At 34.7% G+C, this 19,911-nt stretch overlaps 1 protein-coding gene across 1 annotated transcript in view; it reads left to right on the top strand.

Moving 5' to 3' along the window:
- The window catches only part of LOC121418557 (probable gamma-butyrobetaine dioxygenase), a 62,603-nt gene extending 48,384 nt beyond the window's left edge, over positions 1–14,219 (top strand). The window contains exons 12-16 of the mRNA XM_041612489.1: positions 5,184–5,237; positions 7,658–7,726; positions 10,550–10,654; positions 13,217–13,337; positions 13,732–14,219. Of these exons, the coding sequence (XP_041468423.1) occupies positions 5,184–5,237; positions 7,658–7,726; positions 10,550–10,654; positions 13,217–13,324 (336 nt within the window). The 3' untranslated portion in view covers positions 13,325–13,337; positions 13,732–14,219. The remainder of the gene's footprint in view (positions 1–5,183; positions 5,238–7,657; positions 7,727–10,549; positions 10,655–13,216; positions 13,338–13,731) is intronic.
- The last annotated feature ends 5,692 nt before the right edge of the window (positions 14,220–19,911 follow it).

The raw sequence follows: 19,911 nt of genomic DNA, 5'->3' as shown, positions 1-19,911 counted from the left end.
CTTCATCCTAGCCGGAATCTGCTACTTTTCGGAGAAATTTCAGGCCCTCGGTCGAAACTTGTTGCTCGATGTTTTTATGACATGTTTCGAAGCTGAAATTTTAGGCCGAAACCGATTTTTACCTATAAACATATATTATGGTATCTGCAACAAATAAATAGTTTCGATCATCGAAACACTTTATATTTAATCCCGTATTTTAACAGATTCAGCTACCTGCTACTCAACGCTCCAAAATCAAACTGTGCCAGTGCTCTGTTGTACACAGTTCAGTGCATGGTTAGTATTTTGACGTAAAATTTAATGATTATATTGAATGATGCCGCAGTAAATCTAAATTCCAACATATGATGAAGTTGTTTGGTTGAGTCAGATAATCAACTCATTGCTAAGTTCCAAAACCCAAAATTAAAATTGTCTTAAATAGATTTCCTATTAACCCTTTTATTTAAAGGCAAATTTGATCAGATTTTCTTCTGCAATTGGCAACACTTGCATTTTTTCTTTTTTTGCTACACACATTCAATAAAATTAATGTCTCTAAAATTCATTTACAAATAAATTAACTATATTTAAAAATTATGTTTCCCAATTCATATGTAAAACTTTATTTCTGTGTTATTAACAAAATACTAATGTAGTGTGATCGTCATAAACAAGTATTGGTTAAATGATTTTACAGACTGTCTCACTCATTATCACCCCCCCCCCTTTCTCTCACTCTCACTTCTTTTCGACATCCTGCCATACTTATTATGATTGAGCAACCTTTAATTTAAAAAGTACAAACAACCGCAGTCTAATGTACATTGTAAGGTACATGTGCAATGTACTTACATATTCATTTCTGACCCAATACATGTAATCATAACATTTCTATATCACAATTATTGCCTCTTGACTGCTTACTGAATACACCGTGTTCTAATACATTTTTCCATTTTATAGTTAGATTTGGATTTCACTCTGTAATGATTATTGAAGTTCTTCCTCCAGTTCAACCCAAGATGCTTAACTTAATTGAACCTCCTATCTATATTGAAAGAGAAGTCTGCTATGAATCAGTTGTCTAAATATATTTCATCAATAAACTGCTTGGCTTTCAGTGTGAATAGGCAGTCTAGCTGTACATACAATATTGTCACCCCTCCCCCTCCCCCTCCCCCACACACTTTGATAAAGAAAAATGACTCCTACCCCCTGTGCTGCCACGGGTAATTGCTGCTAGTAATCTATAATTTTTGAAGATTAGCTTAAATGAAAACAAAGTCAATTTTCAAAGCAAATTTGTACTGATTGAAGATTTTGTTCTCCAAATTGTTGAGGTCAAAGACAGTATTGATATATTGATAATTCATGGAAAGTTGATTAAATTTGTTGGTACCAGACTTTGTAAGAGGCAATATAAATCCCTGTAATATAGATTAATGTTTAGGGATCAACCAATAGATGACAAACCATCCTATTCTAAAACAGATTTTGGTGGTATGTTCAGTATTAATAATTTCCTGTAGGTATCATTATCAATTCAACATTATGATGTGGTGGGCTTGTTCTGTAAATATTTGTAATGAACGCAGTATCTTTACCACTGGAAATAACAGCAACATGGCGTCTGTGCTTTCTCAACGATCACAAGTAGATATCAACATGCAGTTTTCTAAAATGTTCTCGAGTTTCATGTAAAAATCATATAACAACAAAACATGGTCGGAAATGCTACCAGGAAATATTTCCCAAAGACTGTTGCTGAAAAAATGCCATAATCAGTTTGGTTGTTTCCACATTGGATTTTTTTTTCTCTTTTTTGTTTTGTTGAGAATAATCCTCCATTTTCACCTTAATTTACAAAGAGGGATCAAAGTGTAACTCATTATGGTTTCTGCTACATGGGTTTCTTTTGACTCATGTTTCTATTCATGATCAATTTTTTGTCACTAATTCCTATAATCTTGTGAAAACATACATTAAGTTGTGGTTTTTACATTGATCACTTCTGCATTGTATGGATTATTGTGGTCTGTATGAAGTATTGCAAATTAATCCATTCGCATTCTGGTGTCCTGTATACATGACTCGTTCTTTTTGACAAATATGATTTTCAAGATCAGGTTACATACTAGCCTGGCTTGTGCTGAAATTGTGGGTTTTTTTCAATGTTAATACAATGTTGTTTGTGAAATTTTGAGAAAAAGAATTAACCAAAAGGCAAAGCAGATTTTTGTTGGTTTTTTTGTGCTTGGGTTTCAGGTAGGCAAGATGATACAAAATTACACTTTAATATAATTACACAAAATTCAACATAATTACATGAAATTCAGTTTGTTTGTATTTTTTTATATTATGAAGTTATTTTATAGTAAATTGGAACTTAAAGAAAATAGGGTGAAATATGTAGCAGCAATTCATGTGAGAACATGCCTTCCAGATGAACCTGTAATTTATTTTTAAAATTGGCCGACATCGAAGTTCAATGAATTTATATTGTAGATGAACAGGGGGGGGGGCAAGGAGACATTATTCCCAGTCCATCCATCTGTTCTGATCTTGTTTATGTAAACATGTTTTGCGTAATTTAACAAGCTACATCTAGGTACCTGATAGCAGTAACTTCCTGCCTGACAAAACTGGGGAATTCCACTTTAGACATTAGTAATAAGGTTTATTCATTGTTCCCCCCCCCCCCATATGAAAACTGGAGTTCATAAACCAATAAAAAAATGATTAATAAATGCAATTAGAACTAGATATACATGTCGCATAGAAACGTAATTTTGCATTTGGCTTTGTGCCAATTTGTTCAAAAAAAAGTTTGATTAAGTACAAAATCTTCTTATCCCGGCCATGTGCTTTATTAGTGTTTAGCAGTAATATATTGTTCAGTGATTTAGTCAAGATTTCAGTAATTTGAATCAGATACAATCCCAAACTATGACACTTCATTTTAATATACATCTTTTATAGTATGCTAAAAATTTGATTTAAAAGCCCCTGTGTAAAAAAATATGGTTGAATTTGGACTTTCATAAGATAAGGTATTAATGACCTTTGTAAAAAAAAAGTTTGTATCATTTCATGAGATAAGATAATGTATCAGTGTTCTGTTTATTTTAAAGGGGGGAGGTTGCACATTACTATTTCTTGGAAATAATAGCAAGCTATCTAAGTAAATATACTTGCAGTCATCTAAAATTTAAATATAATGACCAAAGTATAGATATGCCCTGTAAATTTAAGGATATGTTACACAGTGACATGAAGGAGGCAGAAAATATTTTAGGGGAATACTTTTTCACAACTTACTGCCTTATTCTGCAACATCTGAGTTTTATTTAACATTGCAATGAATGGGGATTTGCCAGGTGTGCTCTTGTGTTTCTTGGGCTCTCTTGAGCATTTCAGGGGCAAAATTGCCCCAAGCCCCCATGTAACTTTTCCCTGAAATAAACTTATTTTTTAATAACATAATTTGTCTTGTGGACAGCATATATATGTACCCTATAAGCCAGTTCGTAGTTCCTTTCTGCGCATGATCAGAAGATTCTATGCATGATCAGAAGAAGGTCATTTGTACTAAAGTGACATAGTGGTTTAAAATCTAATGAGATAAGCACCAACTTTGATGTCTTGATTATTCATATATTCTTTTGAATTGTCGTTTTCATTTACATCCACAAAAACAACAATGCGTCCATGAACGACTGGTATTTCACAGTTTGTCAAGTACATTGTGCAACATGCTAAGATATGCATTCAAAGTAGGAATGCAACAAATACCTTCATTAAGTGTTCATTGGTGTGTTATTCTATTCACCTGGTCTATTCAATTTCTTCATCCTGCTATGTTAGGCAAGCTTACGTAATATCTTGCTTTGAAATCTGCCTATCATGGTGAAAGAAATGAAAGGTCATTTAACCAAAATTGTCCATGAAGTAACTATGAACTGGTCTATTCTGCTCACTTGTTTTCACTCACACAAGATCAGGGCTCCAGTCTTACAAAGAGTTGAGATTGATTCGATCAATCACAACTATGGACGGCCAGCAACGTCAACATCTATTATGCATGTTTGATCAAAATACTTTCACTGCTTCTCTTTGTTTACAAAGGACATTGTGCAAATTTCCTGTAGAAAAAATTATGACACTGCTGGATTTCCATAGAGATACAATTGTCTGGATCAATCATAAATCTTTGTAAGACGGGGTCCTGATACGTTAATTAATAGTTGCACTTTGTAATATTGGAATTATTATTTGATCAGATAAGATAATTTCTATAGTTTCTGATTTTAGGGGGAGTTGCACCATAGCCTCTTCGTGGAAATGATAGCATGCTATTCAAATATAGACCAGAATATATATATGAGACAAAATTGAATATTATGTACACTTACATAATTCTGTAAATTTGAAGAATTGTGATTATTGTGAAACAGAAGTGTGTATTTGATGAATAACATAATTATATTCTTTTCGCTTAAGAAAAAAGACAGGTGGATTGCGAATGAAAGTGTCACTCAAAACTCTGTGTGCTCAGACACCAATTATGTGTCTGCAATTGAAATTAAAGGGCAAGTCTGCCCTGTTATGTAGTTGGTGTAGAAGAAATGGAAAAAAAACACAGAAAATGGTACGAATTCAATTTTTATGAAGCTCTGGTAACATAGTTTTAAGTGACTAACATATCAGTATCAATATCTTTTTATTGCAATAACTATTAAAGCTGTTTGGATTTGTAACAATCTGTAGCGTATTCTAGATCTGGTTATGGCAGCCGTCTAGAAACTGTTTAATTATTGGTAGGGAAGGATCAGCAATATGGTTGATTTTTTGTGTAAACCAATAGAAGTTTAGTAGTTAATAATAAAGGGTGTTGTGGCTCAGTGGATAAGTCTCCAGACTTTGAAACACAAGGTCTGGGATACAAATCTCACCATGACACTCACGTCCTTTGGCAAGATGTATATCTATGTTTGCCACTCTGCACCCAGGTATAGTAATTGTGTAGCCAGTAGAAAGAAGTTCCTTGACTGCCCCAGCACCTGACTGGGGGAACCGTGCTAAAGCCAGGGTACTAGCACTTTAAAACCTTTTATTTAGCGCTATATTAATGTTCCATGTTATTAAGAAAGCTCAAATCACTTAGTTTTTTTTTATTATTTTGTGTCATTACATTTCAGATTACTGCTGTAACATGGTCCCCGCCATTTGAAGGACCCCTCTTTGTACCTGAGGTAAATATATTACAATTTATGAAACTGACAATTTGAATTAAGATGGGGGAATATGAGTTTGTAACTTGGTTTTTGTTTTTCAGAAATCTGTTGTAGATATAAAATCTTATGGTATAAACACTGATCTAGAGAAAACATATATCATGGAAAAATATATTTTAGAATATAGTAATAAGAATCAGCACTCTTATTGCCACGCATAAAATGATAAAAAAGCCTATAATCATTTAAATAATGTAAGGATTTTGCCTTTGTAACCATTGTATTGGGATTATTGTTGGTATTTCCATGGACATTTCATCAAGTTTACATTGCTTTTGGTTGACATGGAATCAACCTCATGTTATATTATCTCTGTTCATTCAACCTACATGAGTCTTTCCTGTGCATGAACAGTCTTCCACTACTCATGGAATATTGATCATGCACACTATCTAGATTTAATCATATGTTGGAAAGGTTTTAGCATTCATTATTTGCAGTGTTTCTGCCCCATTGCTGTAGATGTGATTATGTACTGAGTCACCAAGCACACTTCCAGAGTTTGTTCCTTTAACACCTTTATATGTTGTACTTATTTGTTTCAAATGAGTAGGCTGTCATAGGTTGGCTGTCATTTTTTTAATGAAAGCCTACATCTATTGCTATATGATAGGCTGTTCTAATGCCTTTGTATCTACTGATCAGAAATTGATTATCACCTTAGCCGTTGTTTGAGTATTTGTCCATTAGAAAAACAAAAATTGTTAAATTATTTTAACAAACAGCAGAATTTATTTCTCAAAACACCCAAAAAGCTAACTTCAAAAAAATGAATTTAAACCAGACCAATAATGATGTTATGATGTTTGTCTCATTGACAGAAGTCTTTAAAGGGCATGTATATCGTCAATGACCAACAGTCATGTCGTACATTTTGCCTGTACACTGGGTATTAATAATTTCATATTCACAGGTTATTAGGATAAATATTTAAATCAAATCTTTTCAAAATACCTAATTTTTCTCCTCACATATCTCTTCAACTTTGTACATGATTATAGAGCTTTGTAGATACTATGCCATATAATTCAGGGGCCGCGGAACGGTTTTCAAAATGTGGGGGGGGGCTGACCATGCAAAAAAATCACAATCCTACGGTCATTTTTGTCTCACCTGCGAAGCAGAGTGAGACTATAGGCGCCTCTTTTCCGACGGCGGCGGTGGCGGCGGCGGCGGCGTCAACATCAAATCTTAACCTGAGGTTAAGTTTTCGAAATGACGTCATAACTTAGAAAGTATATGGACCTAGTTAATAAAACTTGGCCATAAGGTTAATCAAGTATTACTGAACATCCTATTAGAGTTTCATGTCACATGACCAAGGTCAAAGGTCATTTAGGGTCAATGAACTTAGACCATGTTGGAGGGATCAACATCGAAATCTTAACCTGAGGTTAAGTTTTTGAAATGTCATCATAACTTAGAAAATATATGGACCTAGTTCATGAAACTTGGACATAAGGTTAATCAAGTATCACTGAACATCCTGCACGAGTTTCACGTCACATGACCAAGGTCAAAGGTCATTTAGGGTCAATGAACTTTGGTCGAATTGCGGATATCTGTTGAATTCCCATCATAACTTTGAAAGTTTATGGATCTGACTCATGAAACTTGGACATAATAGTAATCAAGCATCACTGAACATTTTGTGCAAGTTTCAAGTCTCATGATTAAGGTCATTTAGGGTCAATGAACTTTGGCCGAATTGGGGGTATCTGTTGAATTACCATCATAACTTTGAAAGTTTATTGGTCTAGTTTATTAAACTTGGATATTATAGTAATCAAGTATCTCTGAACATCCTGTGCGCATTTCAGGTCACATGACCAAGGTCAAAGGTCAATGAACTTTGGCCGAACTGGGTGTATCTGTTGAATTACCATCATAACTTTGAAAGTTTATGGATCTGATTCATGAAACTTGTACATAAGAGTAATCAAGTATCACTGAACATCCTGTGCGAGTTTCAGGTCACATGATCAAGGTCACAGGTCATGTAAGGTCAATGAACTTTGGCCATGTTGGGTTTTTTTGTTGAATAACCATCATATCTCTGTAAGTTTATTGGTCTAGTTCATAAAAAGTGGACATAAGAGTAACCATGTATCACTGAACATCTTGTGCGAGTTAGAGTAGTATTCAAAGTCAGCACTGCTGCTATATTGAACCGCGTGGTGCAGGTGAGACGGCCAGAGGCATTCCACTTGTTACGTTTTTGTATACGGTTTTGGAAAAAAGTCCCCCCCCCCCCCCCTCCCCCGCTTCCGTGGCCCCTGTAATTCATTGACCATAGATTTGCAAATTACATGCAAAGACAACTCAGATTCTGTGCACAATCGGCAAATTCAGATTCAAGATTTCATTATTACTTACAGGAAGATGTAGAGCCATACTACCAGGCATATCGAGAATTTAGTAATCAATTGGAGACTTCAGATAAAGTGGTAAGTTTGCCTCTGGTATTTTTGTGTCCTCATTTTCCTATTTTAGTTGATTATACAATGGAGATTGTCAGTGTGCCTCTTCAAAGACAGAATTAGGTTCAATACATGCTTGAAAACCTAACATGCAAGACCCGTTTTATTAAATATGTTGGGTTCTCTACAGCCATGACAAATTATGGCAGTAAATCAAGTTAAAAAAATTGCAGAGCAAACTACTTCCTCAGTTTTCACCTGATGTTGACAATACTTGGTATACGCACTGGTGTTGAAATGCAGATGTGCAGAAGCATATTTTAATGTGTCAGATGATCATTAGTTTTTAATTTTGGAAAGCCTTTAACTTGACTCATATCAAGATATGGTAATGATCTGTAAGAAAAGAATTGTAAGTAATCAACTTTGAATGTTAAAGTTATTGTTGTATTGAGTGAAGGTTAATGTTTGTGTCTATATCAGTGAATAAACAGGATCAATAATTGTATCTCTTCATGGATACCACACACACTCATAGTTATCAAAAGGAAATAGATTTGTAACCATTTTCGGTATACTTTCTTGAACTGGTTTCCCTTAAACCAGTCTAGGAAACCAGATTAGAAGATTGCTCTGCCAGCCTTCTCATCACCATTTCCTGAACTGATTTTTAGAACCACTTCACGTTAAGCGTTGTTGTTGCTATGGGAACTAAGTGGGTTTCATGTTTCAGGCGGAATTGGAAACTAGCCATTCTACGCACAGTTTGTGGAGTAGCGCAAAAAAAAACATGTGCAAAGATTGCTTTCCGAAGAACAGTTGTGTCCTTACACATGCATTAAACTACTTTAATGAGGAAAGCAATCTGGAAAACCACATCACCAGGTGGTTTTTGAAACTTGTTTGGAAGATTGCTTCCAAGACCGCTTCAAGCATTCCCTTTACATGTTAAACTAGTTTCCACTATTCACTAAACTAGTTTTAGGACTAACGAGAACAGTGGCTTGTATGAAGTGAAGGGGGAATCCCCATGTGTCTGTACAGACAGGTGTCATTGTTTACCTGGGATATTATCCCTTTTTCTGTGAAAGGAGATTATATAATTATTGCAGGAGAGCAGAATCATCACCATTGTGTTTCCCCATTCAGTTTTCATGATATTAATGTAAAAGATGAGAATGTCATTGGTAAAGATATATTTATTCATGTTTGGTAATAAAAACCCTCATTTCAGAAGTCTAGATGCATGCACTTCTTGTTACCCAAACATGTTTTTGATTGTTTGGCATGACTTTAATACATACATATGCACTCACATCAAAGCCAAAGTTAAAATCTAGAGCTAAATAATCAGTAATATATATTTGACCAAACTACAATTTTGTTAAGTGGAAAAGATGAGTAAAATAGAATTGATATATTTTGTAGTTATTTCACGAACCATCCCAGGGGCCTGTTTCTCCACACTGTCATTAGTATAATTTCTTGCCTGAATCGGAGGTAGTGAGCTACTAGTTGCATTTCTTGAAAGTCATCTTTGCCAAGTTCAGGGTCAACAACCTGACTGGATATTTATGACATCTTCAACCATGTCATATATATGTGTTTTTTTCATAATGACCACCAAATTGTTTGTAGACTCTGACATGCAAGGGGGGCTTGAATTATTGACAAATTTCATATTATGTAATCAATCAATCACCAAAGTCAAAATTAACATTACAAAATAAGGGGAATAAAACTTATCAATATTGCTAGGCACAAAACATATATAGAGTTTGGTAAAAATTTGTTTAAAAATTCATTTGAAAACAATAGAATGACTGAATCAACAAGAAATCTGTCACTTCATGCAGGCCATCCATGAGCAGATACATATTCCTGAGTTTTAGACCGTTGTCAATATTACACAATTCTATCTCCACTTTTGTACATGTATGTTTTGATGTTTAAATGGTTAAATCATTTTCATTTTTCATAATTTGATTATGTTAGGATTGCTTATCAGAGCTTACATAAGTTATTATCTTTTTTTGAAAACCGCTGTAGTTTTACTTTTGTGAACTATGAAAGTACTCCAGCCTTCATGATTTGGGTAGGTATGATGCATACTTTGTCTCTGCAATTAAAGGTCAAGTCTACCCCAACAAAAAGTTGATTTGAATAAAAAGTGAAAAATCCAGCAAGCATAATGCTGAAAATTTCATCAAAATCGGATGTAAAATAAGAAAGTTATGACAGTTTAAAATTTTGCTTAATTTCTTAAAACAGTTATATGCACATCCTGATCGGTATGCAAATGAGACTTATGACACCATCCACTCACTATTTCTTTTGTTTTGTATTATAAGAAATATGAAATATTCTAATTTTCTCCTCATTGTCAAGTGAAACAACGACCAATACCTCCATGAACATGTGAAATTAGAATTGTTAAATACTATATGGTTCAGTCAAGTTGGTCTTTATTGTCAAATATGTTAGAAATGAAATATTGTATAGTTAAAACAATAAAAAACAAAAGAAATAGTGAGTGAAGGACATCATCAACTGTCTCATTTGCTTGTCACTGAATTGTGCATATCACTGTTTGCTTGTCACTGAATTGTGCATATCACTGTTTTGTGAAAAATAAGAAAAACTTGAAATGTCATAACTTTCTTATTTTCAGCATCATGCTAGTTTAATTTTTCTCTATTTATTCAAATTGAAATTTTTCTGGGGTTGACTTGACCTTTAAAGACAAATCTTTAAAATAATTGTAGTTTTATCATGTTTTTCTTTATTTGCTGAATAAAGCAAAAGAGGAAAAAAAAGACAGGTTTTATTGGTTTTGTAATTGGATTGCAGGTGTCATATAGGTTACAGGAAGGTGACTGTGTTATATTCAATAACAGAAGAATCCTCCATGGAAGAACACAGTTCCAGCAAAATGGTGGAGTTCGACACTTACGGGTAAGGGACATGAAAAAAATGAATCTTTAAAGATGGGGTTCATGAGTAACCCAAGTACAGCAAATGTTGTCAAGTTGAGTGTATCATTACACAACTTTCAAATCGAAGTGTACTTTAAAGGTAGCAGTTTATTTGAGAAATCTTCTCTTTTATGACATCTTTCAGTAAATAAAAGTGCCTCGTTATTGTACTGGGATGGTAAATTGTTATTCATCAAAGTTATAATTTTTGTATAATATGATTGCTCTAATTTTGGCAATGAAATTAAACTTGATAAATTTTATTTTATGTTAATCTCTGAATTGGAACCATAAATCTGTAGTAGTGAGTGGTAATGATAATATGAAATTGAGAGCCTTTGCCTTTTAAACAGTCTTTCATTTACAAAAAAAGTAATACCCATGACTAAAGCATTAGTGAAATAGCAAAATCATTTATATTTGTTACTTGCATTTTGCTTGAATGATCAGAAGCCACTCGACAAGAAAGGGCTATTGTGAAATTGACACTTAAAATTTGCTTTGCGGTTTTTGAGGCTTAGCTCTTTTGCGCATCAATGTCAGGTCATTTTAAAGGGGAAGTTCACCCTGGTGTCAAATTTAGTTTTTTATAACTGCAGAAAAACACAAGAAAAGTTAAGTGAAGATATGGTGAAAGTCCATCATAGATCAACAGAGTTTCGATTTTTTTAATTCAAAATTTTCCTTTTGAAGCCCTCCATCAATTTTTCAAGTGGTATATACACACGTTCACAAATGGGAATGATTTAATTTTTATGCAATCATGATGTCATCATGCTTAGACCCACTTCTATAGATATTTATACATTTATCTAGAATATTTTAAATCTTTGTCAATAATTGAACACTGGGAATTTACAGCTGTTATAGGTATACTAGCTTAGCTGGGGTAATATTGAAGTGCCTTTTGCACCTAACAAGAGAGATATATGTGATATATAAATCCTATATTATCATTATTATTAGTGGTGGTAGTGGCAGAAGTAGATAGTAGTAGGCAGTAGTAGTAGTAGTAGTAGTAGTAGTAGTAGTAGTAGTAGTAGTAGTAGTAGTAGTAGTAGTAGTAGTAGTAGTAGTAGTAGTAGTAGTAGTAGTAGTAGTAGTAGTAGTAGTAGTAGTAGTAGTAGTAGTAGCAGTAGTAGCAGGAGCAGCAGTAGTAAAACACCACGACATGTTGGGAGGCTGCTGATGTCCAATTTCTGAACATTTGTAACTCTTATTCTTTGGTGGAGTACCAATATCTTTCTCTCTTTTCTGCTTTTATTAAAACCCCTTGTGCCTCCTCATTCTTCTTCCTCTTCTTTCTCTATCTTCTCTATTTTACACCTCGATCCCTCCTGATGAATGGAAGATAAACCATGTTCTTTGTTATTTGAGTTAAACTGCTGTTATTTGAGTTAAACTTTGGCATGGGGAAACCCCTTTGCAAACCATGCAAACTCCCACCTGTCCATTGAGCATTGATCTATAGAATAATATTTACCTTTCTACATCTCATGATCTGAAGTCCTTTAAAAGTGTACAAATGGCATTTGGGTTTGGAGTTAGAAATGAAAATGTATGTTACTTTTAAAATAAAACTTCTTGGGCTGTCACCGGTCAAAAAAAAACCCACAAAAAGTTAACTTGTAGTTTAAGCCATTGTGATAAGAACTATTGAGATAAGCACCCAACCAGAAGCTAGCTTAGATCCAGAAACATGATTTCTCTTCACATACTGGCTTCAACTTTAACTTCCAAATAAATTATTGAGTAAATTGTCAATTTTTGGTCATGTTGAATACGAAAATTCATGAAAATAAGTATTTGAAATTCTTTATTATATTTGTTTTCTTGTCCCCATGATATATTGTAAGAGATGAATGATATTCTGAGCTCATTGCAGCTGCCATAGGTCATGGTCTTTACCTCTAGATGAACCTGAACAATAGATAAGACTTCTTCAAAACACCAGTCTATAAAAGCAGTCAATTTCAGGATATCAATGATTGGGTATTAGTCTTAGGCTGCTCAGCCCCTCCAAGATATTTATTTTACTTTTGTTCTTTTCAATTCAGTATTTTCCTCCCTCCTCCTCTCCTTCTCCTCCTTCTCCCCCTCTCTTTCCTTCTTATCCCTTTTCCTTTTCCACCTTTTCTTCTTTCTCCATTTCCTTCTTCTCTAATTCCTTCTCTTTCTCCTCCTCCATTTCCTTGTCCTTGTCCTTCTCTTTTTTTCTGTAATTTCATACCATCCTTCTTAGGAGTCTGTGATGAGGGTGACCCCAAGAAATCAGTTACCCACCTAGATCTACAACTGCTTTGAAATAAGAACCCAATTTTGTGTCAATTATTCATTCTAATTCATATACTTACATGTGTATATAATTTTAGTTTCCATTCACTCAATGAAATAAAATAAACATTAGATATATTGAAGTTTCATGTATTCTTTTGATGATTCAGTTTCTAAAGATGATGGCTTACATAACTATAACTTTCCTTTCATTATAAATCTTGGGTTTTTACTCACACCACATTCAACGTTCTTTCCTCCGATCCAGGGATGTTACGTGAACATCGATGACTTCCGATGCAAAGTTCAGTATCTACACGAGAAGCGAGGCCTTGGACAACTTGCCAAGCGGGTTGGAAACCAGTGTATGTTCTAAACTTGAGCTAATTGTATAATACCCTTTTCATAAACCTATCCTCCAATTAGCCGCCTAAGAGTAATGCAGATAATTCAATAAAAATTGCGTTCATAAACTCCGAAAATAAGCCGCATTATTTTTACAAGCGCCCGTCCTGAAAAAGGCAGATAATCGCCATGACAACTGGCCACGCCCCCTCCGATGCGGTTGTGTTGGAAAAGGGTGACCTTGTGACCGCACCATGGCAATTATCCGCATTATTTGAAAATGCGTATATAAACTCAAAAATCTTATCCCGATGCCGCTATTATGCGGATAATAGCAGCATCAGAGTAATGCGGATAACTCTTGTCCTCCTCCAATTTTACGACCAAATTATGCTGCTATTAGCCGCCTAATTCATAGTAATTGGGTTTGTGAAAGGGGTATAAGAGGATTTACAGCTAAAGCCGTTAACCGTCAGCTTGATGCTGAGATTCAGAGAGATGTTATATTTTCTTGGCAAGTCCGACAGGAAAGTGATGAAATTGCTTGCGATGTGATATATGATAATGGGCTGTTTGTATTTTTTGGATGAGATTTTTTTTTACAGTACTATTTTACATAAATCTTTGCCAAGAATTGTTGTGTGATTGTTATTTTTTCTACATACAAGTCTTTATAATATAAAACAAAAATCTTGAATTTCTAACAATGCTGTAGTCATAATTCAAATAGCTTCCAGTGGGATTGTATTATCTTGCCCCTCCCCCTCCCTCTCTCTGTGCCAAGAAAGAAATCTCTTTGCCAGCATGCCTTATATGTAGATTCTCTTTGTTTTTGTATTTGATGAAACAGTTTCAAATTTGGGTCAGGAGATGGAATGTCATAAATGCATTCTTCGTCAAAACAAAAACTGGTGGTATTTTTCAGTATTTATAATAATAATAATAATATACATGTAGAGTATTTCTAAAGCGCCAAATCCACATTGATTATGTGCTCAAGGCGCTGAAATATACTTGGTATATCATTATTACCCCGGCTGTAGCTGAGCGGCCATATAGGCACTAAAGGCGCTATTCAGAGAACTTTTAAATTAATGTACATTTGCTTGTATGTTAGGTAATAATGATATCAGACATTAGAATTTGAGATTCTTTTCGTGCTTTGAAAACTGTCAGAAGTCTGTTATTTAGCCAAACTTTAGTAAATTTTTACATTGTTGAAGCAAGCGAAAAGTTATGAAATCATGGATGCTTGCTGAAATTACAGCATTCTGAAAATTGTCAATGAAAATACGACCTGTCTACTGTTTATTACTGAGCATTTCCTCATTTTGTGCTAGAATCACTTGGCACATGATACTTTTTTATTAAAATTTTTTTGAAAAATAATTTTGTGGGATTATACATTCAAGCTTCTAGTTCAAATATTGAAAAGAATGCATATTTTGCAGGTCAATTTTGACCACTTTTGGGGTTTTCCTTAAACTGATGACGAATTGCAATACCAGTAATTTAAAAAAAATACTTTTTTAAAAACATTTGCTGGTAAAGATCAGTTGACAGGACCGATGAAGGATCTGAACTTATACTTCATTTGATGTAATATTCATTTTTATATCATCATATCATACGAGGTATGAATACTTATCACTGATTATTTTGAATTTTGATGATTTGACACTTGCATGCATTGTGGTGCCTGCATTGCCCTACATTGCAAGTGGAACATTTTATGGCAGGACTTGCCTGCATGAGGGCATACATTGTCCCAACACATTCACGGCATTGTTGCGACATGTTTCTTTATTGCTTGCGCATAGTTCACACAACATTGGAGGATTGTCCCAAGATGCTTTCAGCAAAAATTCCTGTCACCCTATTCTGTCGTGCCCAAGTTTTCAATGTGTTGAAAAATTTGCACCCATTTCATGCACTGCCACACCCCTCCCATTCCTTTCAACATGCATGATCCCTTCATCTGCACGAAATAAGTTTGTGCCCCTGCGCAAACTATGTGGCAACGACAATGCTTGCAAGTATTAATGGGGCTTTAGATGATTCATAAGAGAAAAATATAACACCCTTTTAAGAAGCTTTTTCCCTGTTTTGTCACTTTTGAATGCAAATGAAATCACATAATAGAGCCTATACTTATCGTGTACACCCATAGACTAGTGTTTATATTGTTTGTTATATTACTGTTATTTTTTTATAAGTAACTAGAATAAATAAGTAGATCTTAGAAATCAAATATTATTTCAGGCCAACAGTATGTCAAAGAAAAGGGGAAACTGGATTTCATTTTTAAAAGTTATGTCCTTGTAATATGTTTGGGAAGTTAAATTTGTCTTTTTTATTTCATGCAAACTTTTTATGCATTATGTGTAATATGGAAATTAGTTTACTTTGCAATATATTCTATAATTATAAGTATTCTTGTGTTAAATGTCCATTAACCTTCAGTTGAAAAACTCTAATATTTATATTTTTATCTTCATTTGCTTATCGTGTATTTTCTTTTCTCTTTTGTAATATATGATATAATTTGGTGTATAAGTCCTAGCCAGAATAAAATGTATAAAATTGTGTGAGATTTTTTTTTTTAGCTCCAGGAACTCCAGTTACTAAATTATATTATGTTCACAAAGCACTTTTATCAGGGTTCCCAACCCATCAGGGAGATCAGGTAAAATTATTTTATTTTTTCCATTCAAAGAAAAAAATCAGGGAATTTGATTTTTTTTTAAATACCTTAAATCATGGAAAATGCCTCAAATGAGGGAAAAATCAGGGAATTTTGATCAGCGCAAAAGTCGAAAGCACAGAGATTCAGTCAGACTTTGTTTTGTTACATAGCATAACATCATCCATTGAATGACTGGTAATGGTAGTACTTAATAGTTTTATATTATCATTTTTATAATGAAAATACATCTAATTCACTGCAATAACTTAGAAGCATGCAAAACTGGGAATGAGTTTGAATAATTATCAGCAAACTTTTAATCTTCATCAGGGAAAAATTAGGAAATCTTTGTTTTCTTGAACAGCGGGGAATCCTGTTTATCCATTGCTGCATATATAAGTATTAGTAATATTGATAGTTAATCTTCCAATACTACATGTATTCCTTTTGAATTTTGTTGTTACAACATTGTGTAAAACATCAATTCATATTGTAGATTCGACAATGGAAGAGTCAGGGTATGTATTTAATGACTGAAAAAAAAATTGAAATACAAAAGAATAAGTATGTTTATGCAATGATCATCTCCATCATTCACTTACCAGCTCAATGTTTTTTTTACAGATCAATGTTTTTGTGAAATCAACAAGACCATTAAATTCCATAACTTATGCTACATCCATATTTGTCTCACCTGCATAGCAGAGTGAGACTGACTATAGGCGCCGCATTTCTGACATTGGTGACAGTGGCAGCGTCAACATCAAATCTTGACCTAAGGTATTTTAAATGGCAGCATAACTTCAGAATTATATGGACCTAGTTCATAAAACTTACATATGAGTGTAATCAAGTATTACTGAACATCATGCTTGAGTTTCAGGTCACATAACAAATGTCAAAGGTAATTTATGGTCAATGAACTTTGGCCATGTTAGGGTATTTGTTGATTTCCATCATAACTTTTAAAGTTTATAGATTCTTGAAACATCTTTTGTGAGTTTCAGGGCACATGACCAGGGTCAATGAACTTAGATCATGTTGGGGGAATCAAAACGAATTCTTAACCAAGGTTAAGTTTTTGAAATGTCATAACTTTGAAAGTGTATGGATCCAGTTAATGAAACTTGGACATAAGAGTAACCAACCATCAGTGAACATCCTGTGTGAGTTTGAGGTCACATGACCAAGGTCAATGAACTTTGGCTGTGTTGGGGGTATTTGTTGTAATTGTAATTGCCATCATAACTTTGAAAGTTTATGCATCTAATTTATGAAATGTGGACGGGTTATCAAGTATCACTGATCGTCTTGCATAAGTCTTTGGTCACATGATCAAGGTGAAATGTCATTTATCATCAATGAACATAGTATTTTATCATTTTTTTTTTTGGTGAATAATTATTCTGTAGCCATTTTCAAAGTCAGTACTGCTGCTATATTGAATCACATAATTCTGGCAAATCTGCCAGAGGCGCTCCACTTGGTATGATGTTTTCAATTTTAATGAATTATTGAATAACTTCATTATTATAAAACAACGGCCTTCAAATGGAGTTTGAGGGGGTATATATGAATTAGTGTATGGTCAGTTGATCAGGTAGGTGTTTCAGACTACTTCCTCAGTTTGCCCAAATGCTCTTGAGACTGGGTATCCATTGGTTGAGGAGTAAAGACATGCAAGACACATTTTTCTAGTGTGTCGGGTATTGAATCACCCATACATATGTATTACACATATGGTCGTATAGTGCAGGAGTATTGATCAGATTCAGTGATATTCTTAGTTATGATTTTAAAAATGTTTGACTTAGTAAATGTGAATACTGTAAATAATAGAATTTTATGATACTATGAAATGGTGATATGACATTTCAGTTTATAGATTACTCATGAAATGTGGGTTATTGATATTAAATGTAATCCTGATGAATGATGGTTAACACTGCTTGGTGATTTGAAATTATGTCATTCATAGACAAAGCATTTATATGATTTCTAAGAAATAAATCATGTTTATTGACGATTCAGATGAATTATTGTCATTTTCATTGTGAAAATGTGGGGCTCAGTTTGTCTTGTGTATATAATATGGCTTTATCACACGTGGGGGGGGGGGGGGCCACTCCATTGACGAGTGGATACCATGCGTGACCAAAAAAAACACGTAAAAAGTATCTGCTTTTCAAGATAGGGCACGTTGCATACATAACATAATAAGGGTGTCAAAAACTCTAAAATAATGAAAAAAGGGTATATATTTCGTGAGGGAAACTACGCGTCTATGGTCCAGTTTGCGAGGGTATAAAAAGACTTAATATCTTTTTACCACAACAGACGTATTGAGGGTCCGATTTGAAGTACATGTATGTGGGGTGGTTCTATTAACCAATGAAAGTGAAGGTATAGCTGACGTCCGTGATGTAACAATGAAGGTGTCTGTTTGGGGGTCAATTCAGGGAATACTTGTCAAGGGATGCATTTTCAGAAAATGGAAATTACTTGTTTAGAGTGCTTTTGGAAATTAACCCCATGGTCACGCATGGTATCCACTCATCAATATATCACCCGTTCTCTGTAATGTACACTTATCCTTTCAGACTCTCTCTTTCTCTCTTCCCTTATATTGACAATTCCCCTCCTTCTCACTCTCTTTGTGTCCTTATATCTTATCCGCCCCACAGGGGAGGGGAGTAGGGGTGACCACCCCTATTTCTTCTAAAGAAAAAAATCGTAAGAGGGGAGGGAAAAAAGTGTCAAAAGTAAAGGTATGGATTTTTCTATAATCTCTGTTATTCAATTGAGAGGGGCAAACATCAATGTAATGCCTCATATATACGTCATCAAAATGCCAAAAAGTGCTGAGAATGTCTAGTTTTCAGGTCAATTAAATCAGCTCGCAATTGGCGTTCGATCACAATTGTTTGATTATTGGTGAGATTTTTATAATCGGAGAGTCATTGCAAAATGTCTCATTTCGGGTCAGTGTATTTCAAATTTCAGAGGGGAATCTGGGTGCAAAGACTGTTTGACAGTCCCCTTTTTCTACACCCCTGGCCGCCCCCACTCAAATCCATGACGCGACAACAATGGCGACGATTGCCGAGGCTTAAAAAGGTCTCATGGGCCTAATTACTAGTGGTAGGCCATAGATATTCATTCGAGCCAACCCATTGCTATTTTTTTTATTTTGATATGGCTGATTGACAAAGTGTATGCATATGATTGTCCATCTAACACTGATTCTAGTTTTGATAATTACTGAACTTCCTTTTCCCTAATTGGGAAGAAATATCACCAAGTTTGGACTATATTGTGACTGGCGGAAGGATTAGGGCTATTTTGCTGTTTGAGTTGATGAATCTGCTCCCCCCGACGGTGTCTTCAAACACGCCAATTTATTTTCAAAATGAGCCGGTCGAGGGACCCTTTTCTGGTCAGATATGGATTGCCAGATATAAATCCTATCCACTGGTAGTAAACATTCGACCCCCGAATTTCATCCTTATTTTTTATGAATTTTTTAAAGTGCCAATTTAACACATGAGTCTATGGGGAATGAATTAGGCCTGTGAGACCAAAAGGCCACTGAGATGAAGACTACGTTCATGAATATGAGTTATTCTTTCGGGGGATTCCCCAAGCTTGTTGCGGGGCTTGTTGGTACGCTCAGGAGTTGGGGGTACGCTATGCATGCTGCGTATGAAATCTGGCTTACGGCCATCGGAGCGTAGCAGGTCCGAAGGTTATGATAGGAGCATGGCAAATTCGAGAGGTGCGGGCATTGTGACCCCCTTCCCCCTTCCTGGTCTACAAAGAAAAACGAAACAACGAGATAGATCGAGGGGAAGAGAGAGAGAGAGGGGGGGGGGGTGATTGACACGTGATGGTAATGAGATTTTAGTACCAAATAGCAAAAATCAATCAAGATG

This window comes from Lytechinus variegatus, chromosome 7 (assembly GCF_018143015.1).
Source record: "Lytechinus variegatus isolate NC3 chromosome 7, Lvar_3.0, whole genome shotgun sequence".
NCBI classification, from domain to species: domain Eukaryota; kingdom Metazoa; phylum Echinodermata; class Echinoidea; order Temnopleuroida; family Toxopneustidae; genus Lytechinus; species Lytechinus variegatus.
The sequence above is the reverse complement of the archived record's forward strand: the minus strand, read 5'-3'. Positions and strand labels throughout refer to the sequence as shown.